Source organism: Scleropages formosus, chromosome 15, assembly GCF_900964775.1.
Source record: "Scleropages formosus chromosome 15, fSclFor1.1, whole genome shotgun sequence".
Lineage (NCBI taxonomy): Eukaryota > Metazoa > Chordata > Actinopteri > Osteoglossiformes > Osteoglossidae > Scleropages > Scleropages formosus.
This window is the reverse complement of record NC_041820.1, coordinates 6,105,006-6,131,458: the sequence shown is the minus strand read 5'-3', so window position 1 is coordinate 6,131,458 and position 26,453 is coordinate 6,105,006. Positions and strand designations below refer to the sequence as shown.

The following is a 26,453-nucleotide window of genomic DNA, read 5'->3' as shown; positions in this document are numbered from 1 at the left end:
CACCCGGAAGTGCATAAACTGCGAGCTGCGAAGGGACCGTCGATGTTTTACACTCCGCGGTGTTTGACGTCAAATTAAAACGCTTGTAAAATGTTTCTTTTCAGGGACATATACAACGTTAAGGAAGCATGAAATGGGATGACCGCGGCATGTATGTATAGAGTAATTAAATTAAATTAAATTAAATTAAATGCCTTTTGTAGTGTTTTCTACTACCTCCGAAGTTGATAATATATGAACGAATGAATCAATAGATCATACAGTGTAGAACATACATTAGCATACAACATATATATAAACATGCATACATAAGTACACACACACACACACATTTTCAGAACCGCTTGTCCCATACGGGGTCACGGGGAACCGGAGCCTACCCGGCAACACAGGGCGTAAGGCCGGAGGGGGAGGGGACACACCCAGGACGGGACGCCAGTCCGTCGCAAGGTACCCCAAGCGGGACTCGAACCCCAGACCCACCGGACAGCAGGACTGCGGCCCAACCCACTGCGCCACCGCACTCCCCTCGCATACATAAGTAACCAATTTTATTTATCTATAAAATATATATAAATTTATGTGTACATTTAATAATCATGTTTTAATAATTCATATATTATATTATGTGTGTCTGTGATAAATTATTACATTCCTACTATTTCATGTATTGGTACGGGTATGTCTAACATATGATATTTTATATTTAAGATATTTCCTCATAGTTTTGGGAACGACATGTAAGCAGTTTCTTTGACTTGTGCACCGGACTCCGGGACTTTTATGCCATTTTATCTGTATTATTTTTATTTCAACCGCATAATTTCTGAAGCAGTTCGATTTCCTCCAGGAAGGGGGCGCTGTTGTGCGGAAAAGTCTCATCTCTCACGGGGAAACTCAGCGACAGGTGAATGAAGCTGTGCGAAACATTATTTTTTTAATTAAATCACAATCGTCATATGTAATTTTCCCTTCGTCGTATAACGAGAAATGCTAATTAGACTGCGTAAATTGATAATCATATACAGCTTAGCTATAAACAATAGCTGAGCCATATATTACAATTAACAAGGCACAGGGATCACAATTAAGGGCCATATTTTTGTATATATAATAATCACACAACTCAGACCCATCAAGACAGTGATAAAGAAATGTGATAAGAAAATAATAAATCAGTTTTTCCCTCCTGATCCCCCAGCTACTTTCATTTTTGTGTACACTAATGGACATGCAGTATATTTTTAACTATATCACCCGAAGCATATTTCAAGGTGGGCCTTGGATAACTTCTTAGAAATCCTAGAAATATTTCTGAAAACCATTTTTTTGCAGGTTCTCAGAAGGATATATCAGTTACATTACAGACAGAATTGAGTGGACAGCAGTCACTATCTGAATCAGGGAGACCCAGCAGTGTTTCACACAGGTCCTACTATTTGGAGGGGGTGTGGTGACCCAGTGGGTCTGGGGTTCAAGTCCCACTTGGGGTGCCTTGCGACAGACTGGTGTCCTGTCCTGGGTGTGTCCCCTCCCCATCCAGCCCTATGCCCTGTGTTGCCGGGTTAGGCTCCGGCTCCCCGCAACCCTGAATGGGACAAGAGGTTCAGACTCTGTGTGCGTGTGTGCGTGGCTATTTGCCGTGAGCCTCACCTCTGCCAAGGGTCTGTTATAATATATTATACAAACTAGTTGAGCCAGAGTGCCTACAGCTAAATAATAGTCATGCATTCCTATAAATAAAAAACACACCGTGCCTTACGTTAACATTATCTTATCTCCTTTCCAAACAAATGAGGGGGGCCTCACAATGTGAAATGGCCCAGGTCTTATCTGAGATGTCCCACAACACAAGGGTTCTATTTCTCTTCACCTTGTAGTTTACTTACCAATTGGAAATAAGTGACAGCCAATACAAACAACTATAAAAAAAATATAACACCAAATATAAATATAACAAATACAAAAAATAAAGTGAAATTATCCTGTCCAATTGCTTTCCCAATCTGATAAAATATCACACCAGTCAAATACAAACTGAGTGCCGATGAAGAGCTCACTACCGATACTTAGTATGACCCCAAGCAGCTGTTGAAAATGTCATATTTGTACTATGAAATAGTTTAATCAAAATCATTCTTTTTCTGAAAGGCTTTATAGCAACAAATCCTAAATTGCATGAAGTATTGTTCTGAAAAGTTTTCTCCTCCATGCCACTACAGTATGTGTGGTGAAAACATTACCATCATTAAAAGCTTAACTGCATAGTTTTAAGCATATTCTATCTCAATTAGTTTAGTTGACATTTCACAAATTAAATTTGCACAAAAATTACTGGTGCTGAAAATGAAGGATTATTACTAGGGTATGGGGGGGTGCAGTGGCGCAGCAGGTTTGGCCAGGTCCGACTCTCTGGTGGGTCTGGGGTTCGAGTCCCGCTTGGGGTGCCTTGCAACGTACTGGCATCCCCTCCTGAGTGCGTCCCCTCCCCCCTCAGCCTTACGCCCTGTGGTACCGGGTTAGGTTCCGGTTCACCACGACCCTGCTTGGGACAAGCGGCCCCAGCCAGTGTGTGTGTACTAGGGTATAAAATTGTTTAAGGATTACAGGACCAGTAGTCAGTATTGGATGCATCTGGTACAGATAAACACTACCATAAAAAAGGTATACAAGAATGAACTGTGCAATTATATAATAAATCACAGACAAGTAATTTTCCAGGTTTATAAAATGTAATTTTTATTCATGGTACATAGCTGTTACAGAGGGCATTAAACATTTTCACAAAGCTTTTGGGGGACTACAGTTGAGGACTAGCAAACACAATAGTGGTCCCGATCTGTAATGACAGTCCCTGGACTAACCAAAAACCCGTGTGTGTGTGTGTGTGTGTGTGTGTGTGTGTGTGTGTGTGTGTGTGTGTGTGTGTGTGTGTAAACCCACATGGAAAAACATGCCAACTTCAACACTTTGTTGTGTGCAGCATTTCCTGTCTCAGATGTTTTTAAAGACACTGATGTTGAATTTCTTTAATGTATTTTTGTTTTTTCAGAAAGACCCACTTTATTTGCCGTAAGACTGACATGCTAAAAGGGGCAACAATAAATTATTCAACAGGGAAGGAGTAATTTGTGACTGGAAAAGGGTGAGAAAAAGGTGCTGCATTTAGATGCTCAAACAGATAACACCCTTAAGTGGTACTTAATCGTTCCTTCTCAGTGGAGTGGGTATATAAATACGAGATATAAATTTCTCACCTATGACCACTGCTATAACTACCAATCAACCTTCTGAGTAATAGAGGATGATGTAATAGGTCCAGAGGAACATTTTCATTTAGGTCAATTTAACAACTCACCCTCACCAAAAGCTTACCAGTAGGTACAAGCAGGTCTTGCAATACCACATTCCTACTGAAATTTTAATATCAATACAAATTGAAGCCACATTAATACTTCTCCACTGCAGACTGCACTTACGGAAGGCTAGGACAAACACAAACCAAGGAATGCAGGTTTTTGTTTTTCTTTTTTTTAATTTAAGTTTTTCTTCCCAAAAGCTGCAATGTGAAAAGACTATGATTTAAATTGCCATACACGGCTCTTCAGTAATGATTTTCATTGCTAGAAGAACATGTGGAGCAATAAGGAATGGAGACGTGTAAAAAGGTTTTTTTGTTTTGTTGTTTTTATCTTTTTCTTTCGCATTCTGGGAGATACCCCAACAGACATGGTTAGTTCTCTCCTCCATCTCCACCCTCACCTTCATCTGCTGTGTTGTCAGATGTCCATAACTAGAAGGGGAAATCAGAACGCTTACTAATGGTGACAGGTGGTAGAGCAGTTGAGGACATGGACACGGACACATAATATGCCAGCTAGTTCAAGCCTTACTCTTTGGTACTGCTGTAATATACTTACATAATGCGTTTACCCTAAAGTGGTCTAGTAAAACACCATACGGAAATATCAATTACTGTTAGTGACTTAAGCCACTTGTGTTTCACACAAAAACGTAATGCCTTACCTGAAAAGTTATATTCTATTTTTAAACATTAATCCTCGGTTGGAAAACCACACTTTGGCATAAGCATTTATATCGATGTAACAGCTAGGTGTCCAATATGTTAAAAGGTTGTATAACCAATTTATGCATTTTGCCTGTGTGTGTACGTACATACATACATATACATATATATATATATATATATATATATATATATATATATATATATATATATAATACAAAATAAAAGGGGTACTCACTGTCAGGTTGTCTCTAAGCAGTTGCATGATTAGAGTGCTGTCTTTGTACGAATCTTCATTCAGTGTATCGAGCTCAGCAATAGCCTCATCGAAAGCCTGCCAATAAAAAAAAAAAAAAAAAGCAAAGATGCACAACTCTACATTTAGCTTGATTTACTTCAGTCTGACTGTAATGGCTGCTCAAACTGTATTTTTCACACAAAAAAAGACCAGCCAAGTTGAGGCTGAGACCCTAAACATGATCATTTTTGTAAAGTGGTTGCTTCTGAATACAGAAATAGATGGCCATTACAAGCAGGTAACGTGCTTTGTCTGCTCTGTAGGACCCAATTAATTTGCATGGATGTTTATTCAGCCTCACTGCACTTTGCATATGTCATCCATTTGCAAATTAAACTAACAGACTGGAAAAAGGGCATCGGACAACAGGACACGCAAACCCACAGGACTTTAGACTCCCAACCTGCTTTGCCAGTGTGCAAGCCTGCTCTGGAGAGTTGAGGATCTCATAGAAGAAGACTGAGAAGTTGAGGGCAAGTCCCAGGCGGATGGGATGTGTGGGCTGCATCTCCCTCTTGCTGATGTCAAATGCTTGCTGGTAGGCTTCCTGAGAGTTCTCTATGGTAACTGTCAGGCAGGAAGGAGCAGAAATAAACAATTGCCAAGTCTACCTTACTTTATACAATGACCCCCATCAGGAGAAACAGACTGCTCAGGAGTTAAGGACATACTGTAGACATTTAGCCTCAAGGTTCCTGGCTTAAATTTCAGAAGCAATTCTACATAACTGTTTTTCCTCTAGTAAAAAACAGTTAACTGCAAAAAACCAGAAAGAACTAGAATGCTGAGAAAAGTAAGAAAACTAAGCAACCAAATATAATCGATAGTTATAAGCCAAAGTAATTTATTTAAAAATCTCATAATACATCTATGTTGACCAAAAATCATCCACTGCACCTCACTGTCTCCTGTTCCAAAATTATCCATCCAATTTGGGCCATGCAATGCTCCCTTACCACCACCCCATCCCCCATTCTTTGTCATGGCACACATCCAAGGCTCATCCTAGAGCAGATGGAGGCAGGGTTAAGCAAGGCTGTGAGGCACAGTGTGAGTCACAGGGCAAAATGCAGCAGGGCTCTATGTGCCAGCTGTGTGCTTAGACTGGGCACTTCAAGAAATGAATCAGACATCAGGTCCACCATGCATCATGAAGCCCTTGTTTCTGTGACTGTGTCCCACACAAGCACACACATCAATAATGTCAAACAAATTTCCAGTTACCAAATTATTATTCCCTTAAGGAGGACAACTAACCACCTAACGGAACTAACAAGACAGCGTTTCCACTGTTTACAACTACCAACTTCACAAGTGTATCACCATACTATAATGAAGAATTTGGAGGGGGGGGGAAGGAATATAGAAGTTAGTAGTACTGTGTGATAAAGGAAACAGCCGTTGGTTTCCGAAGGTTAATTATGAAAATGAACATTTCCCTCCCCTACAGGGCCAGAACCAAAATTTCATATTTTGCTCTGGTAAACTGACTTGAATATCTGAACTGGTCATTGCCCAACAAAGTGAAAAACCCCAATGTCATATGCTTATTATTCAAACTGATTTAAATGAGACCCGGCCTCCCAAGACACCATTAATACAGTTTCTGACCAGTGCTTAGGGCTTCCCCCCCTTCTTCATTAAAAAAAAAAAAAAAAAAATCCCCACAGGTTAATTTGCTGCTGACAGATGTTCAAGGTAACTTACATTCAACTGCTGGAAGGGTGAACAAACCAAATTCCTTAAACTTAACAGGTCTTGTAGATGTGAAATTTCTAAACCAGCCACTGATTTTCACAAGGGGGCAAGGTGACCCTTAACAGGGCCTGATCTTAGATTTATATTTGGAGTACCTGCACTGCTTGTTTTGAGAAGTGGGCTTGATTTGACCTGGCCTTATGATCGAAACACCATGTTATCCTTAATATGTACCAAATGAGGAGACACAATATCCCTGCCACTTGCCAACTCTGCCTACCTTTGTGTAGTTCACCAGCAGCAAGAGAAGCAATTCTTCACACTGTCACACTTGTTGTAACCAGGCCAGTGCTTTAATAGCAAAAAATCTCCAAGAAGATCTTAGAGACTGCACTATTACAATTTACCCAAGACTGCTCAAAAACATAACCAGCAGAGACCTTAAGGCTCATACACAATACAGAATTTTGAGAAGCTGTTTATTTTCTCCACCTTTTCAAAGAAAAGTGAGGGGAAAAGAACAAATATCACATTTACAGAGTTTGAAAAGACTTGCCCCGTTTTGGATAAGTTAACTATTTAGTATTTAAAGAAAAACCAAGTCCAGATAAAATAAGATGAAAACCACAAGTTTCTACAGATCCTATAAGTAAAATCTAGAAATCAGTCCGGTCAAAAAAACCAGGCGTGAAAACCGCTTACCTTTTTTATCCTGACCAGTGGCAACTTCTGCAAGGTACCTGTAGTAGTCTCCTTTCATCTTTAAATAGAAGACTTGGCTTTCAGCATTTGTGGCATTGGGAATTAAATATTTGCTCAGCAGTTCCTAAAAGAGTGAATAACAATGAACAATTTAAGACAATGACTTCTCTAAATGCCTAGCAGAATATAGATTAACAATAAATGCACACATGTTCAGCATTTCACTTCCCCTGTTTCACGCATACAGTGGGAGTGAGGTGATGCTAAACCGGTCTGATTTAGCACAGTGTAATGTGGCTTGTTATGTCACAGTAACACATCCTGCTTGAACACAGCTGGTGGTATAACATACACTGAGGACATAATACCAGGTTTGCAGGAATTGATTACATTGGATTCTCTCTATCACTTACTTCACTTATCCAATAGCTGCCCTGCAAGTAATTCATCGATCTTACAAAATATTTTTTAAAAATTACTTTTCCAATGAATGGAGAAAGTAGTCAAGCATAGTCAAAAGTATTTAAAAGCATATGAAGATATCAGAGGTAGTGTGAGCACAAAGAGCAGCACCTCAATTATCTGCTTACACGACTGTCAGATTATCATGCTGTCACGTTTTGAGTTCATTTTCTGTACTCATAATTATGGCTGTCTCTTATAAACAACCAATGGCAACAGACCCATCAATGAAGACCAGGAGTACTGACAACACTCTAAGCAGTCAGACATGTTATCCAACAGATACATTATTCAGTTTGGTCTCAGGAACAAGTGGTTGTTTGATAAAGAAGGCCTACCCTAATAGGTCAGATTCCACCCAGCCATCATCACTGACATTCCAAACACTGAAGGAATTCGGTCTCAGGATCTTCTGAAGAGTTATATTTACAGCATATAAAATCCAGAGATCATGCCCTAGCAGATGAAGGTAGCTCTCCATGGGAATAAATCTCATGTTTGTCTTCTTCACAATCTCTTTTGGTGCAGTGTGTGTAAGAAAGTGAGCAAGATATAAAAAAAAAGGAGATTGGGGGGGACATGGGAGGATGGGAATTCCACTGCTCACTCCAACATCACCTCACATGATTACTTATGCATGCTTAAAAGAGTTGTACTACTTCTGTACATTAGTATAACACTGAACTCCTCTTTCCCAAAAAAAAAAAGGCACCACAGCTGAACCTCAGTTAACCTGACATACAGAAAGAATTATCTAGTGAATTGAGCTACATTCAATCCATGAGTGGGTAACGGGAGGAATCCGAGTCCCATCAATCTTCTGTTCTGCAAAGATGTAGCCCTCTGTACTATACTGGGGTTATCTAATCAGATTACCATTAATCTGTGACAGTGAAACCAAGGGTTTAGGTTATGAGAAGTGTCTCAAATTCCACATTTCACGCACACAGGGGCAGCCTACCCTGCAAAGATTTAAGACCCTATGATATAAACTGAACATTATACTGGGAAGCATAGGGAAATAGAGGGTGAGCCAATGCCTCGCAGCTCCTGGGTTGTGGATTCAAATCCCACTCAATGTGTGCGGAGGTCGTCTCTCGCCGTGTCCACATGGATTTCTTCCGAGCGTTCTGGTTTCCTTCCACAGTTCAAAGGTATGAGTTACAGGAGAACAGGTGACTAAATTGTACTTTGTGTATTTCACTGCTTGGTAATTGTCAAATGAGTAAGCAATTCGCTTTTTGCTGAATATCTGCAACTCCTGGAATGATCTTTAACAAATAGCTCTGGCAAGTCCTGTTACAAGTCAAAATAAAAAGGATGACTGCTTGCCACACAAGTGTCAAATGCATCTTTCCAACAGATGGCAACCAGTGGTTCTTTCATCCTGAGCACACCATGGAATTCATTATCGTGCAGCAGTTGTTAAATTCCACACTTGGCCCCCCGGCCAATCACGTGACACAATCACAGGAAGCACGCTCACATTTCCGCTCCAATTTACTAGAAGACAACTATGGCAGGAATGCAGACTTGGAAAGGGAAAAATGGATTATTTAAACTGAATTTCAGAGCACAGCAACACTGATTACTGGTAGGTGCCTGAGTATTTTTAAAACTAACAGAGCAGACATGTTAAGAGACCACACAGTGTTACAGAACTATATTAATTTGAAAAATTGTTACAGCAGACTAATGAGTTTTAGAAGGCCAATACAAAACGTCTCAAGGTGCTCTCTGTGAGAGAATGTTAAAACTACATTTTAAGTAATTGGTTGTATCCCCTAAAATTTCCAGCTGTATAGACTCAAATTAGAAAACAAACAAGATTTGTTCATCAGTTGACTACATGATCGATCTTATGAAGTAATAGGTTTTAGTGAAATGGTGTTTTAAAAACAGAACTCCTATGGACAAAAACGCTAACCCGATGAAGCAAGGAGGGATTAAGTCAAAGTTGCCCACACTGGACCACCCTGGGCATTGCCTGGGTATACAGCATGAGGCAGCATAAACATGTGCACAGGTACAGCAACAAGGTGGTGCATAAAGTAAAGCTCCATACTACTGTGAGATCCTGACTCCAGACTGAAGCTGCTGGGCAAGCTAGAGCCTCACTCTCCAGGCTACAGCCAGGGAAAGAACAGTAGTGAGACATCCCAACACTCAAAACACCCATCACAAAAAAAAAAAAAAAAAAAAAAAATGCTGCTCCCCAATAAAAGTGAAAAACCTTAATTGTAAAACATGTACAAAATGCAGATGAGCTTATTCATACTCCCTTCTGTTTTTTCTACACTGGCCATTAAAGTGGCAAATAAATTCATACCCTGCTCAATTCTGGCAACCCACTGAGTATGCTGGGTTGTTTTTTTTCTTAAACTGTGCTCACAATTCATTAGCCTTGGCTTAATTGATCATGATGGAATGATTTACATGATTAAAATAAAATTAGCCAAGGGCTTGCAATAATTTGCAAATTGTGCTACATTTATGGACAAAATCTGTGAAACTAAAGAAAGGGGGGGAGGAAAAGAAAAGAAAAAAAAAAAAAAAAAAAAAAAAAAAAAAAAAAAAAAAAAAAAAAAAACTTTCCTCTTTTCCATTTGTGAACAAAACTGAAAATTTCTAAGGCTGTTAACTTGCTTAATTTTTAGATTGTTTCAAATCTAACTGAACAATAGCTAAGAACAGTCAAACATTTATTAATAGCAACCAATAATTAACTGAAATAAATGCAGAATCCTGTAGCTTTAGGGCAAACATAGAAAGGATATTCCAACTTTAACACTGCCACTACACCTTGATTAATAATTAGTGACTTCTCAACTAATGATTTCAGTTTAACACAATTCAAGTCATGCAAGAAATTTCACGAAGAGTTCAGTAGAGGCTAATTAAATGAGAGCTCCACTCAAGCAAAACTAGTTTACAAAAGCGTCACAAATCTTCACAGATCTTACTAATCAAACAATAATGAGTGGTCTTTACCATATACCTGTAATATTCTGTCTTTGTGAATAACGATGAAGATAAGGTTTATTTGTTTAGACAGAGTTGAAAAAATGACATCACACTCCCAGTCAGTCAGTACTGGAAACACAGTGACAAGAAAAAGATCAGTCAATTCCAGTGATGTCATCTTACTGATCATCCTCTCAAATGGGTGACTATACACTGTGGCAGAACCATTATGTGCATATCACCACTTTTACTCAATTCTACACCAAGACCCCATGTCATTATGAAAGGTGCTAAGTTCAGATTAAAGAACAAGTATTCTATTTAAATATCCACCAAGATATATATCCCATACTGTAGCTTTCCATACACTTTCCCCTTGAACAAGGCCCCCCACAATGATGACAGTCAAGTTTCCTTCCTGAGAAACCTACAGATACAGATGAAATATACAGCTGTTAAAAATCTACCAAAAAAAAAAAAAAAAAAACACAAACCACAACTGAAAGAAAACCTACAGTTTTTAAATCAAATGAGCTAAATAAATGCCTAAAATACGAAACACATGGTACAATAAACATCTGAATGTCAGTGAACAGATCAGAGTTATTGTGGCAAGGACCGGATGTCACGCCAACAGAGCCTTGCACTGCTCCGTCAGTGGTGCAATATGCCAATACTGTATAAGGGTAGCTGCCCGACAGCTTCCAGAGGTGCATCACTGAAATATCATCCATATCCAACATTTTAAATACTTTGAGTCAAACAACTGTGCTGACTGAACTTATCAGTCTCAGATTACCAACATTTTTCATTCAATTTACATTTCCATTTAGTCATTTACCTGACACTTTTCTCCAAAGCGACTTAAGCATTAGTCTACCTACAACTATTATGCATTACATTTATATATCTGGAGCAATTTAGGATAAGCACCTTGCTCAGGGTTAATACAGCCGGAGGTGAGGATCGACCTGCGGACTTTGGGTCCAAAGGCAGCAGAAAGGAGACTACTAATTTTAATACTCTGAGTATTACAATTCCCTGTTAGATTTTGCTGAAATACACCAAGTACAATGACACTAGAAAAATAAAAAACAAGTTCTAAAATGTGTGTAAAAAAGTGCCTGAAATTCTTGCTGAGAGCAAAATTACTAATACAAAGTTTTCAAAGTGCACCTGCTAATACGTACAAGCAATCAATATGCATAAGAATTATGTATTACGTGATGTGATGATGACAATTCTGAGCATTTCAGACATCCGTGTGAACGCTGCAAGTATTATTTGAACACATTCAAAAGCCAAAGCATCAATGGATAAATGGGTTACAACTGCTGTATTAAACAAAGAAATGGCAATCATCTGCTGCACTTGCAAGCTCCTCTAGAGGCACACATTCACATGATGCTTCACAAAAGCCACCCATTGTTCCATCTGAATTCCCACATAAGAATTTGAAGATGCAAACAAACTTCATTCACATTTCAGATGGGAGAAGGGAACGCCCTAAACTTAAGACAGCTTACAGGAATCAAAAGGAGATGCTACTTTATTCTGCTTTTACCAACTGAATATTTGTGCATCTCAACTAACAAAGGGAGAGACGTAAAATAGTAGATACTGATCGTACCAATTACATGTTCTGAAAATTATATCAGATCGATAACGTTTAAACTCCTGATGACAACTAATTTCATGCAACTCAAAACTTACCATTCTAACATCTCATTTTAGCAAGTACAGCTGATGAAGTAATGATGAAAGTTGTATTGATTACTTTGAAGGTCACCGGTAAAAATTCTGACACTTGGCATAAAGAATTGCCTGCTTTGCGAAAAATGACATGCAAATTGACTCACAGCTGATCAGGAAACTATAACCCTGTCACCCACAAATGCAGCATTAAAAGAGTATTGATCTGTAGACACCAAGTGGGACAGGTATCTGTGTTGGTGGAGTCTGACAGATCAGTGGTGCATTTGTCAAGTAGATCCAGACAATGGGGTCTACAGCAGTGCAAAGTCAAATCCACAGAAAGGAGCTTGTCCAGCGCACTTTGTTCAGTTGCATAAGACACATGGATTCAGTTCCTTGTTAATACAGTAGTATCTCGTAGTGTCTAGTGTAGTAGTATCATGGAATGCATTCTCAATGCAGTGTCACACAGCTGCAATAACCCGAACCACTTGTCTTAATGTCTGATCTACAAAGGACACCTTTTTTTTTTTTTATTACCAGACACTGGTATCACAAAGCATGTGACCTCATTGCATGAGGTTTACTGCCCAGCAAAGAGGCTTCACATACCAGGACGTCATTGCAGATCTCCCGCAACTCACATTCCACCTTCTCACGGTACTCCTTGGCCATCTGAAGCTTCTTGTCACTGCCTTCCGTCTTCTGTTCAATGCTAGAAATGACCCTCCATGCAGACCGCCGTGCTCCCACCACATTCTTGTAGGCAACCGAGAGCAGGTTCCTCTCTTCATTAGACAGCTCAGCTCCCTGCTCAGTCACCTCCTTCATGGAGGTGGCCATGTCATCATAGCGCTCCGCCTGTTCTGCCAGTTTGGCCTTCTGAATCAGCTCTGTCTTATCCATGATTTTTTAAAGATTTTCTTGCTATTGAACACTGTTTTATACACTTTAGAGAGCAGTTTCCTTTCAACAGTTTCTGAATGGGAGTTTAGCAGAAAAATAAAATGCAAAAAGTGGATAGTTTTGAGATCGAAGGAGGGATAGGAGTATCCTTAGAAAAACCTGCAGATAATTAAAAAAACATTAGATCAGCATATTTACATTTATTAATTTAACAGACTTCCTCCAAAGTGAAACATCTCAGAGAACAACACAAAAAGTGCATTGCATCAACAGGAGAAATTTGTATTCAGACAATTCTTGAGTACAGATGAGTACAAAATTGAGGTAGTCTTGGCCTAATTAAAGTGCTGCGCTGTCTTTCTAACATACCCATCTGAGATGAAGATAGAGACTTGCGATTACTAATTTACCGCTCTTCTAACACTTATCAGTCAAGGGCTGTCCGAACCGAGTGCCACTGGCAGTCCTGACGTGCATCTTCCACACGATCACTCTCTTCAGCATCAATGTGTGCTTAAGCAATAAAATAGACCAACGCCATCCCAATCCCTGACCAATGAAGCTGAGCAGTCGTAAACTCCCACCTCCTCCTGGTGCAATAGGTGTTACAACAGTCACAATACATCAACCAGTAACCAGGTTGAAGGTTGTGTGTTTAAACCCCACTTGCCATCCTTTTTGATCAAGCTCCTTCTTGCATTGAACTGTTCCAGAAAAAATAAGCAACTGTATAAATGAGTCATATACTGAAAGTCACTTTAGATAAAGCAAACAAAATAAACTGAAGTCGACATGATTCGTCAAGGTGAAAGAGCATCTTTGGCTCACATCGCACTAGGCGCACACACGACAGCAAAGTCAGACAGAGACCGGCGTCCGAAGAACACCTCAGTTCGTGGGAAAAAAAATGCTATAAAGAAGCTAAATATGTCCCACAATCAATGCAATGGGACCCCAGGTTGGGGGTGTGACAGAGACCCCAAAAACAGCCCGATTAACCTGGACATGACGTTCAAGTTCTGTCAGTCCCTCAAGACAGATGAGATTCTCGCTTTCTCTCTCTCTCTCTCTCGCTCGCTCTCTCCACTCCTCACGCACTTTAACATGCCACACAGACGCTAGACAACATTTAACACATACGTATGAATTGCAAATACAACATGATTCAATATTCAAAAACGAATCATGATTCCGTCAGACAAAATGGATGCAAAGAAAGAAATGAAACAGCAGCAGGCGCGCGCTGTCCTGTCCTTTAGCTACGCTAGCCTATTTTGCCTCAGAAACAAAATGTAATAATTTAGTTTAGCCTTAAGATATGCCACCATTTTAATAACAAATGTTTACAAAAACAGAAGACCCAGGGTAGCCAAAGAAAAAAGGTATATTGAGACATCTCCTAACCTTCTAATGTCCAGAAGAGCTCCTCGAAAATGATTCGTTTTGAGGATAGAGAAAGAAAAAAACGGCAGCCGTCCCTCTCAACGCATCATGCTGAAAAGGGGCGTTACTACAGCGCCTCAATGGCCAATGAGGATCGGAGTTGTCCAGCAGACAACCGTTAATGTTCAATACTTTGATCAATAGGCGACTTGCGCGGGGAACGAAGGCGGGCTTTGAGGGGTACGTTTGTAAGGCCCGTAAGGCTGCGGCTCGGGCCACGGGGTTTCCTCCAATTAGAGCACGGGAGAAGACGTCACCATTGCTATGGTTATCCTGCCTCCTCCCTCCTCCCTCCGCCCCCACCTCTCCGCTCACACGCGGTTCACGCGCAGCATCCGTGCGCCGCGGGGCGGGCGTGGCACCGCAAGTCCGACTTCTGCAGCATGCAGGGCAACTGCAAGATCCCTCCTGATAGCGAAAACATGATACGGGGTGATGATTTGTACCCTGTGAAAAATACAGATTATAGAAAATCTTACTTAAAGCACTTTCATTTATGCAGAAAACACTGGAACAATCCACGGTGTTAAGTGAAAGAAGTGCTGGTGTGTGTGGTATTGGAATTTTCTGTTCTGCTAATAACATTTTTATTAAAAAAAACTGTAAATCTTAGCTTTTGCCTCTCCATCCTTATTTCCATACGTACCATCCCAGTTATTTAATTATGAATCTAATGCATTTTAAAATAATAAATTTGACACTTGCGTGTAATGAGCCTGCAAATGATGACTTTAATAAAACTAAATGGAATGAAATGGTCTACTTTTGCAATATTTAGTACCCTACCATAAATTATGAGTGTCTCACAAGGAAAACATAGAAACCTTATTTATTTTTTTCCTGCCCGGCATGAACGTTTACTACTTGAATTTTAATTCTTGTGGTACTGTAAGTGTTATTCTGTATTTGTATATTCATTTATACTCTATATTTTTCTCTTTACATTTTGATGCAGGATTCCTTTATAAATGCGATCACAGTGCCTTTATTAACAAACTGTTATGTGTATGAGGTATTTATTTATAAGTCCCAGGTATACAAATAAATCATGCAATGAGTACCGACTGTTAATATTAAGAGGATCTTAGGTTTAAAAATGAGAGGAAAGATAGGTGGCCCACGAGGATTAGATTTGTATCTTGATTTGTTTGTAAATGTTTGTGGTTCCCTATATTTCTCACAATTTGTTGACCCCACACACTGGTGAAACATCATAAACAGTTGGTGAAACTTATGTTGTAAACATTTCTTTAAATTCACTGAAAATCAGGAAAAATATATCCATTTGAATAATGAGTAATGATTCTACAAATTAAAAATACAGTAAAATGGATTCATTATCATTTATACTTCCTTTTGTAGAAAATAAATGTATTTCACAAACCACAGATTAATGAATATGTTATATACTCTAAATGATAAAAATCTCACTATTCTGTGGTAAGTTTTTCAACTTAATTTAGTGTTCTACATTTAGAACTCATCTGTTTTATAACAGTATGCTTCATAATTATTGCCATTTCTCTTTGTTCTTTTCAGGGGATACAACATTAAGCCAGGCGGATTTTTGGCGTTATTTTCGCCTTGCATTGACGTGTATCCAGCTCTTCCTTGGAGCTCAGGACTGTGCAGGGATTGCGGTGAAAAAAAAAAAAATAATTATACGCTCACATTTCCCTGTGGCTATGACAAATTCATTCTACATGGCAGACCCTGGATTCAATAGTCAACTTCCCCCCCATCATTAGGGATAATTGCACAGCGAGTTGGTGTGGAGGGGGCAGTGGGCCTGTCACAGCACCATGTCACAGCTGCAACAAAGAGCAGGAAGAAGGGCGAGGATCTTGTCTCCCATCAGCTCCAATCTGCACCGGGGTTCTGGAATAGTGGGGAATTTGGGTATTTCGTGATCCACTAATTTGTAGACATTTCCAACAGTTGCTAACTGCTACCCAATAGCCATGACTGAGCATAATTTTGAAGAAGGGTTTCTGTGTCACCAAGTGCTGTAAACTGGACTTGACTGAGTGCCATATGAAGACCATCCCCTCTCACTCCAAGAAGTTACTGTATTTATTATTGTACAAGGGAAAAGTTTATTCTATGGATCACTGGGACAGTGATGTTAATCGATTTTCTCCCTGTACCTGTGAGCTCCTCTCTTTGTGCAGCACTGTGCATTGCTTCTAAATCACACATTTAAGAAATTTCTGATATCTTGTCTTACAGGGCAACAGAAAGCTGAAACAAGTGTATGAAAATTATTTTCATTCGAATAAACAGATTGAGCATCACATTTCTGATTCCATCATGGAAGGGAAGGTGTACTGTATGAGTAACTATTAGTGTTTTCATGCTGTTCCAGGCATTGTGTTGTGGATTTCAGGTTTACTATGTGGGCTGTGGGTTGGGATTTCCAAATGAGTGGTAGCAGGGTAAGGACTCATACCTCAGATTCTTCCAGGTATTGGTGTTGCATTGAAAATGGAGCCATCCCTCAGGGCGAGCGATAAACATGCTTGAAACATCTAGTTGCAGACATGCAACAGGCTACAACATCCATTCTGTGAGTTTCTCAACTTTAATCTACTATAAAGGTCAAATATCACATGCAAAAGCATGAACACATAATCAACTGCATGCATATAAATATATCGTGTTTCAGAATGTTTCAATTAAATATGCAGTACAACACTATACAAGACATAAAGTAATACAGTCAACTAAGAGTTAAAACAAGCCACAACAGACAAAACACCCGGGCACTTTGTGTTGTCCAGCAGGAGCTCAATTAAAGCATGAGGGAAAAGACCAGTACCTTATTATGTTATTTTCCATCACATGATGTCCAAGTTCCACACAAAAAATGTGTTCACAGCAGAGTGAGCCAAATAACTGATAATACGGTAGTTACCACATTATGGTAAATGACTTTTTAATTCATGCCCAGACATGCCAAGACAGTGCTGCTGAAATTGGACATACTGGGGCCAAACTGAAGAACCTACCTACTTTTGACTTTGGACCCCTTATGAATGGGACCACCAAATTGCCAATGGTACAGGAGAACAGTACACTTGCTGCGGTCTATCGAAATAATCAGTTTGGTAAGGGGGTATTTTACTTAAAATGTCCATCTCTTTGATTCCAGATGCCTTCATATCAAGGCTTCACACTATGTTCAGGTTTTATGCAGCTTGACTTCCTGAGCTGCTCAGCGGAGCAATATTTACGTAAAAGGCAGAGCGTCGTGTTAAACAGTGCAATTTTCACTATTCACGAACGTGACTATCTGTCGATTCCTGGTTTTCATTTCAGATGAAATCCTGCCATTATGGCTCAGCCTATAATTTTGTATTTATACAAGGTCAAAGGTATGATTTATTTCTCTGTGGCCCTATGTCAAGAAAGCGGTGGGGCACCACTGGAGACCAATCAGGGGCTAATCAGGGCTGCCAGAGAGGCAAGGCACTTTGACACGGCCAGGAATAAGTAGAGCAGTTATCCACAATCAGCACGGTGGCCCAGTGGGTAGCCTTGTTGCCCTGTAGGGCCTGGTCTATTTGGGCATAGATTTAACTCCAGCTCCTTCTATACAGAGTTCTGCCGTGTCAGCATGGTTTTCCTCCCAAAGGCCATGTGTCCACATGTTTTTCGGTGTGTGTGGATACCATGCAATGAACTGGCATCACATCTAGGATGTACCCTACTTAGCCTTCTTTATCCAGACTTTGAAATAACAGTGGCAGCCAGAAAGAGAGAAACAATTTCAAGAGATGGTCCAGAAGACCAGGAGGCATCCTTTCTATGCAATAAAACACCAGAACATGCCCCCTACTCTCACTCCAGCCTGAACCCCAAATCTCTTCTACTATGCCAATACTTCCACCCCAAAATCTGACCCCAGCCTCCCTCCTCAACCCAACCCATTCATATTATCCTAAAGGAAACTGGCTATAGGCAGGTCCTCTCTCTCCCTCTGTCTCTCTCCATGTCTGTAAACAGAGTGGAATGGACTGTTACATAACACCATCATCCAGGAGCCTCAGGGTCTTGCCTCCACTGAAAACCTGCCTGACAACAGCTGTGACTTGGAAATTCTTGCACACAGAGACCCACACCTACATTCCTGGGTATACAGGCCTTTAGGGCTCAAGGGTCTACATCAGGTGACAATGGGGGGGAGGGAGGGGTCTGTGCGTGGTTTTAATTTCCAGTCACTGTTTAACAAAGTTGTAGAAATAGCAATAAAATGCAACAATTAATAACATGTTTCTTATTCTAGATGGAGACACTACCCCCTTCTGAGTGACAAAGACACGTTCTTTGTGCATATAATCTATTTAGCCAAAGGAGGGTTTTCATCAGAATGAATATTGCCTCTATACAACAATAGGTCACACAATGGGGTTGACAGACTTGAACTGATGGGACCAGAAAAGGCAATAGTGTAATGTTTATAAAAAATATTTGGAAAAATTGATTATAATGTACACAATAAAGGCCCGCTGGTGACAGTAACTGACAAAACAGATCTGCTGACTATTTTATTAACTGATTTGAGTAAATTTTGTTTTGCTTGTCCCAGTTTGAAAACCATACATCTCCATAAATCTCCACGATAAAAGTCGTTGAGTCATAAATCTTGGGAGCAGCATGGAATCACAGTCTCTTGGCAGCTGGAACCCCCAGGGGTCTTATTGATGTTGGTGAAAGCTCTTTCACCAATTATCTGCAGTTGACAGACAATCCCCAAAAGAACACTGTGAAACAAAGAAATGCACCTAGAAAATTCTAGTATTGAACCACAGTGATGACATCACTATACAGTTATTCTTTTATTGATTTTTGTTCTGAATTCAGATTCTGATTTCTGATTCTGATTCAATTTTTTTTTTGACCACTATATGTTTTACTTGCCCAGAACACACAAATATACGTAGAAAACAATAGCTGTAATCATTTTTTAAATGCTCTTTAGGTTATATTGAAAGAAAAAAGCATGATGGTCAATCAGGAACCAAATCCAAAACCTTTCTACCGCAAGTTTGCTAACAGTTACAAGGGAAGAGGTAAAAAATTAAAGAATGACCACATACTGTCAAGGCCCCTTCAGTGATTAATTTGAAGTTGGTATAACGTATGTATTAATACTCAACTTTTACTATGGTGAATATGTCACCATGGGGTAGGACTGTGCGTTGGCTCACAAAAACGGAGCTGCTTGGTGTTTGATGGGAGTGTCCCTCAAAGGGAGGGATGAAACTAGAGGCCTGAAATAAAACCAAATCCGAACCTTTAAAGCCACAGAAAGCTTAACTTCTCTTGGACGGCAGAAACATACAGCAAGGAAACATCCCAGACAGCCCTTACTTAAACTGCAGCCCAAACACGTGAATGAAAGCTATTATTATTTATTTATATCTCTCAAGGGTAAGTACTGCAGCGAGCTACAGTTACAGAAGCGCAGGTTTGACGTGCAGTGTGTTATAAATAGACTGGGAAAGGGGTCCTTTTCCTTATTCTGTCAAGTCTAATCACATCTGACTAAGGTGAGGTTGAAATAGCTGGCATGTGACAGGTAGGGTGTGTTTGTGAAGGGAGACTGTATTCTCAAGGACTGTTGTAAGCCCCTGGGCACAGACACTGACTGCGAACCCAAAACTCCCTCCTGGGGAACCAGTACTGCTGGAAACACTTGAAAGGAATCTTGTCGTGTTGCAATGGTCCAGCGTCTCGTCAGTGTGACTGTGATAGAAGCTCGTAGCAAAGGGACGAGGGTGCTGCAGTGTGGGCTGATCGCAATAAGGGCAGCGATGGTTATTGTGATCTCACCCACGCCTTTCAGTCAATTTATTAATCTCATTCAGCTAGGGATTTTTAAAACATTGGGCTAGTTCTTTCTACCCTCAATGAACTTTCCATGAGGGGGCATGGTGGTGCAGCGGGTTTGGCCAGGTCCTGATCTCTGGCGGGTCTGGGGTTCGAGTCCTGCTTGGGGTGCCTTGCAATGGACTGGCGTCCCATCCTGGGTGTGTCCCCTTCCCCTCCAGCCTTGCGCCCTGTGTTGCCGGGTTAGGCTCCGGCTCATCGCGACCCCGCTTGGGACAAGTGGTTTCAGGCAGTGTGTGTGTGTGTGTGTGTGTGTGTGTGAAATTTCCATGCCCGGATGAAGCAATAACAATGACAGAGAACACACTCAGACATTGCAATTTTACATGTAAATTGTACATGGTGGCGTGTAGCTGAAACCATTGCTGCACTTCATCCAGATACAGCCTCAGAGGGTGAAAATATAGGGTACTGGTTATGCATTTCCCAATTACAGTGAACACTGTCACAGTTAAAATAAACTTCTGAGCACAGCCATAATTATCGTGAAAAGAAAATTCTGCTCACTGCGCGATGCTGTGTCAGACACTGGGGAATAGTTAGCACATGGAGAAAAACTACATGACTGGATTTGTTGCCTTCAGTGCTTTTGTTTAAAATAAAGGGCAAAAAGTGTGTGAGTGCTGTCAATCAACAATAAATAATTTTACAACCTTAAACAAGCACAGAGTGTTACATCAGAATCCCAGATTTGGCATTAAAATATAATTTGTGCTCCCGGAACCTTTAATTAATTGTAGAAATGCCATAAAACATGCAGATCATATTTACTATACTGAACTGGCAATTTCTGTCATTAGTTATGAAACACGTTTTTGATAGCTCAAATCTGGAATTTTTGTGTGTGACTGTAATAATTGATATGTTCAGGGCAATAATAATTTCTCAGGTATGTGGTGGCCATAAAATACTAGCAATGGTGGAGACGTTGTACAGAAATATTAGCGGGTGGTGCACTATGTGTACTTGAGCATTGGGAGGACATGTTCCCCCAACCTATGAATTTTTTTTTCCTTGTCAGATTCCGCTGTGAAATATGAAAAGAAAGGAATATTAATTATAGAAGTAGCTGGTTAGTTCTGTAATTTCAGATTAGCGTTCAGGGATTCTTCCAGGACTCACAACAGCTTCTGTGGATCTGGAAAACTATGTTGTGTCCTCTGTTTTTTTTGGGAGAGCATTGAGAGACCTGGCATTCTGCTTCCAGCTCTGGGGCGTGATCATGATATTTCTGCTGAGCTCTCTGAATCTCTGATGGGTATTGATTGTGCAGAGATTGTATGATTCACATACCTGCTGACAGCATGAAGGCAGCTCAAGAGCCTCGCATCCCTCGTGATGGGATTGTCCTCCAAGTCCACCGGTGACCCAAAGGATGCAACTCCATCCAGCGCAACTCTACACTGGCAGTTGTAAGAGACTCTTAAAGGTTGGATGCTGCCAACATTCCAAGTGCGGGGTAGACATCTACAAGACTGGTTCTCACTTCTGAACAAAATGGCACGTAGGTACCGGTGCATCAAGGCTCTACATCCAGGTACTTCCACAATGAGTCCAGCTAACCCAACTGGGCCTCAACTAGGGGCTCAGTCAAGGTATCCTCTTGGTGTGGGTCATGAGCAGATTGTAGTCCTCAGGTCAGTCCTTTTCCGTGAATCTCAGCTAGGAGTCTCGTTTATTCTAAATGACTCTTGTGGTTGGATGTCAGGAGAGCACACTGCTCTGTGCTGACTTTCCTTAGGCTATGCTTCATCATTCCTAAAAGAATAATTACCTCCTTTGGAGCAGAAAGGCAAAAATAGCAGAGGGGTAAATGCTTACGAACAAAGTATTGCTTAATCAGCAGCGACATAAATCATTTTGGAACGCAGCTTTCTGTCAAGTACTGTAAGTTACTGTAGTTTGTGGTTTGTTTCGGAAGCCCTACAGCGAAGGCAATTACAACATCGATGTGACAGTGAGGGGTTCGGTGATACATTACGTTTACATGTATTCATTTAGCAGACGCTTTTCTCCAAAGCGACATACAACTTGTGGAACATACAGTGTGTTCATTACATAGGAGAAAGAGAGACATAGTTGCAGACGTGTGATTCTTAAGTACAGTTAGTTTCTTTCCACTATATGAACCAAAGTTCATGACATGAGTAGCTACGTAAAAAACTCAGAATATCGACGATTCCTGATCACCTTCCTACAAATTGTTTTTTTTTTTGAGATGCGCAAACATTTACGTTACTTTACAGCAGTAACTGAGTAAAGGTTTATCCGGGCATAATCTTAAAGTTATGGTTCATGAATATTTGTATCTTATGTGAACTTAAGAGATCATGGGTGAAGTGAGTCTGGAAGAGGTGAGTTTTCAGACCCTTTTTAAATGTAGACAGAGATTCAGCAGTTCTGAGTGAGAGGGGGAGGTCGTTCCACCACAGCGGAGCCAGAACCAAGAACCTCCGTGGTTTACTTTGCGTGCACGGGACCACCAGGCGGGAAGCGATGTGTTATTCTGCTAATTTTCTCCACCATTAGTGGCAGATATCCATGTTTTTGGACCAGTTTTATTTAGTGGGAACGCTGGAGATTAGAGGTTTGGCTTCCTGTCCCGCCTGTATCATTGTCAGAATCATGTCAGACACAAGTCAGGGTGGACTTTTTATTACATTTTTTACTGAAAAGGCATTGAAGACACTGATAGGTCCGCGTCACCTGTTGCAGAGGTATGTTCACTATTCACGTTGTGCAGGCCCCTGAGTACTGAGAGAATCATAGTGACACTTTTCCCATCATCATTAGGAGAGCTGACCTCCTCAACTCAAAACCTGATATGATTCGCAATGGCTAAGGACCATAAAACAGCCGGACTGCCTTTAGCAAAATCCAATTACAAATCTCCTGTCATCTGCCAAAAATATGGGCTCATAAGAAACATTGCCTTGATGCAAGCAAACTAATTTAGGTGGCCTGTACAACGCTTCTCTGTATTCCATCAATGTCTTTGTTCTGTAACTCTGATGGCTCAGGTAATATATTCCAGCAGGGCTGCAGTTTTGGAAAATGATAAAGAGCCGGAGAAAGAAATCATCTGCTGCTCTTTACCCTGAAAAAAATTGTGATATATATGTAGCTGAAAGGGGTGCGGTGGAGGAGCCGGTTTGGCCTGGTCCTGCTCTGTGGCACTTCTGGGTTTCAAGTCCCACCTGGGGTGCCTTGTGATGGACTGGTGTCCCGTCCTGGGTGTGTCCCCTCCCCCTCCAGCCTTACGCCCTGTGTTGCCGGGTGAGGCTCCGGTTCCCCGCGACCCCGTATGGGACAAGCGGTTTCAGAGAGTGTGTGTGTGTGTGTGTAGCTGAAACATGGCAAGAAATTTTGAAAAATAGCAAATACGGAAAATATCTCAATGACTAAGAGATAGAACACTTTACATCGCCAATATTCTACTTACAACTATGTTAACGCAAAAAAAATGTGCTCTTCTTTAATTAAACAACCATGCAAACCCCAGTAAGGATGTCAGGTCAGTCTCATTTTATCGCTTGTCTGCAGGTGTGGAAGCAAACCTCCGTCGAGAAGGAACAATACGATTCCCTGAGCTGTTTACATAATTTACACAGTGCAAAAGCACAACAAGATGACCGACGCTACAGTCCTGTCAGCCGAAGGCACGGCTGGTCTCAACTGTGCTTTTAAATTATTCATGCAAATAAGCAAGGCCGTCCTCAAACACGGACTCACATGAATTAAAAGGCTTCACATGAGGCCTGCGCTGTGTGGTTTCGTTGTGAGAAAACCACACGTGTACAAATGGATGTACCCATAATGCAATATGTTGTCACGTTCTACGTTTATTTACATTTACATTTATTTATTTAGCGGAGTGGGGTGCGGTGGCGCAGTAGGTTGGACTGGGTTCTGCTCTCTGGTGGATCTGGAGTTCAAATCCCACTTGGGGTGCCTTGTGATGGACTCGGGTCCCGCCCTGGGTGTGTCCCCTCCCCCTCCAACCTTTTGCCCTGTGTTGCCGAGTTAGGTGCTGGCTCCCCGTCATCCCGTATGGGACAAGCGGTTCAGATGCTGTGTATGTGTGACTTTAGCAGACGCTTTTCTCCAAAACGACTTACAATGAACTCTCTGTAGTGTTATCAGCTCACACACCCTATTCACCAAGGTGACTTACGCTGCTAGATACACTACTAGCAATGGGTCACTCATCCATACATCAGTTCTATTCACTGAATAAGTGTTTCGACCTCCAATTCGTATCAGTTATGGAATGCCGTCACCTCTGTTTTCCTCCTGTCTGGTGTCGGCCCTCTTTTTTTCAATTTTTATTCCAGTTCGTGGCCTTTTCATGATAAATTGAAACAATAAAGGCAAATGTCAAGAGCATAATCTCCAGAAACAAAGGGAATGTGTGCATATGTTCAGAACGGACTTAGCCCTCAATTTGTAAACTGTCAAGTTCTTATATAAAACATTAATGTCATTTTGTGTCCGTTTTTTTTTCTTTTTTTTTCTAGTGCTGGAGAAAGGAAGCTGACAGTAAAACATTCCCGCAGCATCTTTCTGATCACATGGACAACAGATTTCAAAGTATTGCAGTATCTTGATCCTGGCAGCAGGAGATTGTGCACATTTGAAATAAATAATGCATGACCACGTTAAACCAAGAGTCAACCACTTCCTAGAGAAACTTTGTGCCTGTACTCTTAGACAATGCCTGACAAGCCTACCAATTTTCACGTCCATAAAACTATGGTAAATATTACTCCATGTTTTTGGCACACAGACAAACAGAAGGATGTCTGAACATTTAATAACAGGATCAGTAGGAAGCCTCATCTGTGAAAGCAACTTGTTTCATGTATTTAATTTTTACAGTTCATTTTTACAGATTTGCTATCATTTAGTTCATAAATGATCCTATGTGATTCTGTGGATGACAGTATGTTTAACATCAGAGAAAAGGTTTGTTGGCTGAATGGAATGTCCGAAAAGGAAGGCAATTCGTATTTAACAGCACAGGTTAATGGGGAGCGAACATAATTTGGTTTCAGGGTTTGACACCCAGTAAAATTTATCATCAGAAAATATCTGGAGCTGAATACAGCTCAATTATCAAAATACCAGCTGACTGACTGCTTTTGGTTACAGTGAGCTACGCTTTTTCATTATTGCTGCTCGTTGTCAAGCAATTCAGCAGGGGGCTGAGCCTCCCACGTGTGTGTGTAGCCCACTGATTGCTGTGGGCTGGAGTGTTTGGAAGAATCAGCTGCTCCAATGGCTGGAGGTAATTGCTCTCCGTGGGAGCAGACAGAAAATCTGCAGTCAACCTGACCTGACTTTCCAGAACTTTTGCTTCCTAGGAAGAGCAGTACAATACACAGGCTCAGAGGAGTATCTGGACCCTGAGGGTTAAGCTGCACCCTTCACATAATTCTCTGGGCTTCATGAGGGTTAGGATGGCTTGAACTGTACTGTTCAGACACAAGGGCTACAAAGTCCTGAGTAGAGTAGAATGGTACAGTCTATCTGTCAGCAAAACACGGGCTGGAAGCCTAAAAGCTGCACAGGGTTGAACATTTCGAGGTCTTTGGCTGGAAGATTGCAAGCAAAACAGGAGCCAGCTAACTTTGGGAGAGTTAGAAAGTCCCTAGTTTAGTTAGGATGTAGGTAAATGTAAGCCTCATTATGACCACCATCAAAACATTCATAACCAGTAACTGGCATCATATACATCAACTTAGTAAACTACACTGACAAACTGGTGGATTGTGTCTAATGGTGAAAAATTTGACATTCACCTCTCTTACTGGCTTTATCTTAAAAACAGATTTGTAGAACATCTGTGAATTTTTCTATATTTCTCGGATAAAACCTTTATTACCCTCATAACCAATCACTGAGTAGTTCCACATTAATTGCAAAACAAAAAGGCAGCAGGTAATGTTGTGGTCAGAACCTTTGTCTTACAGTTGAAAGACTGATTTTGAATCACTGTTCTGGTGCAGTACCCTTGAAAAGGCTACTTACCCTGAACCGAGACAGTAAAAAATACCCGGCTGTATAAATGGGTAAATAATTATAAGTAGCCTACGATACAAACCTAAAATTCTGATTTGCCTTCGATAAATTACTCACCTAAATTAAAAAATGTAAAATAGCATAATAAATTGATTAATGTGTTTTACAATATTAATGCTGCAGAAACTCATCACTAACTTGAGTTATTACTGTTCTCTGGCATTGAAGGCGTTCAAACAGACTTTCTTCTGGTCTCGGGGCTCGTTCCTTAATGTACTCCTCAGCACAACAGACATCTTTGAGACTTTTTTTTTTTTTAACGGTTGACATCAGAGTGTTTTGTGC

At 40.7% G+C, this 26,453-nt stretch overlaps 1 protein-coding gene across 1 annotated transcript; it reads right to left on the bottom strand.

Moving 5' to 3' along the window:
• Positions 1-2,718: 2,718 nt before the first annotated feature.
• Positions 2,719-14,231, bottom strand: ywhaqb (tyrosine 3-monooxygenase/tryptophan 5-monooxygenase activation protein, theta polypeptide b). The gene is made up of 6 exons (XM_018733869.2): positions 14,157-14,231; positions 12,459-12,911; positions 6,726-6,849; positions 4,729-4,892; positions 4,266-4,361; positions 2,719-3,793 (listed from the first exon to the last, which is right to left on the bottom strand). The coding sequence occupies exons 2-6, from the start codon at positions 12,750-12,752 to the stop codon at positions 3,734-3,736; spliced, it is 738 nt and encodes a 245-aa protein (XP_018589385.1). The 5' UTR covers positions 12,753-12,911; positions 14,157-14,231; the 3' UTR covers positions 2,719-3,733.
• Between the last annotated feature and the right edge of the window lie 12,222 nt (positions 14,232-26,453).

What these genes read in the sequence shown, in the direction of transcription:
- ywhaqb (XM_018733869.2), bottom strand. Translation starts at nt 12,752, where the DNA reads ATGGATAAGACAGAGCTGATTCAGAAGGCCAAACTGGCAGAACAGGCG. An exon ending in CACTGGTCAGGATAAAAAAG is followed by an intron (nt 4,893 to 6,725) that starts GTAAGCGGTTTT and finishes CCTGCCTGACAG; the next exon opens with TTACCATAGAGAACTCTCAG. An exon ending in TGCTTAGAGACAACCTGACA is followed by an intron (nt 3,794 to 4,265) that starts GTGAGTACCCCT and finishes TTCCCCTTCTAG; the next exon opens with TTATGGACATCTGACAACAC.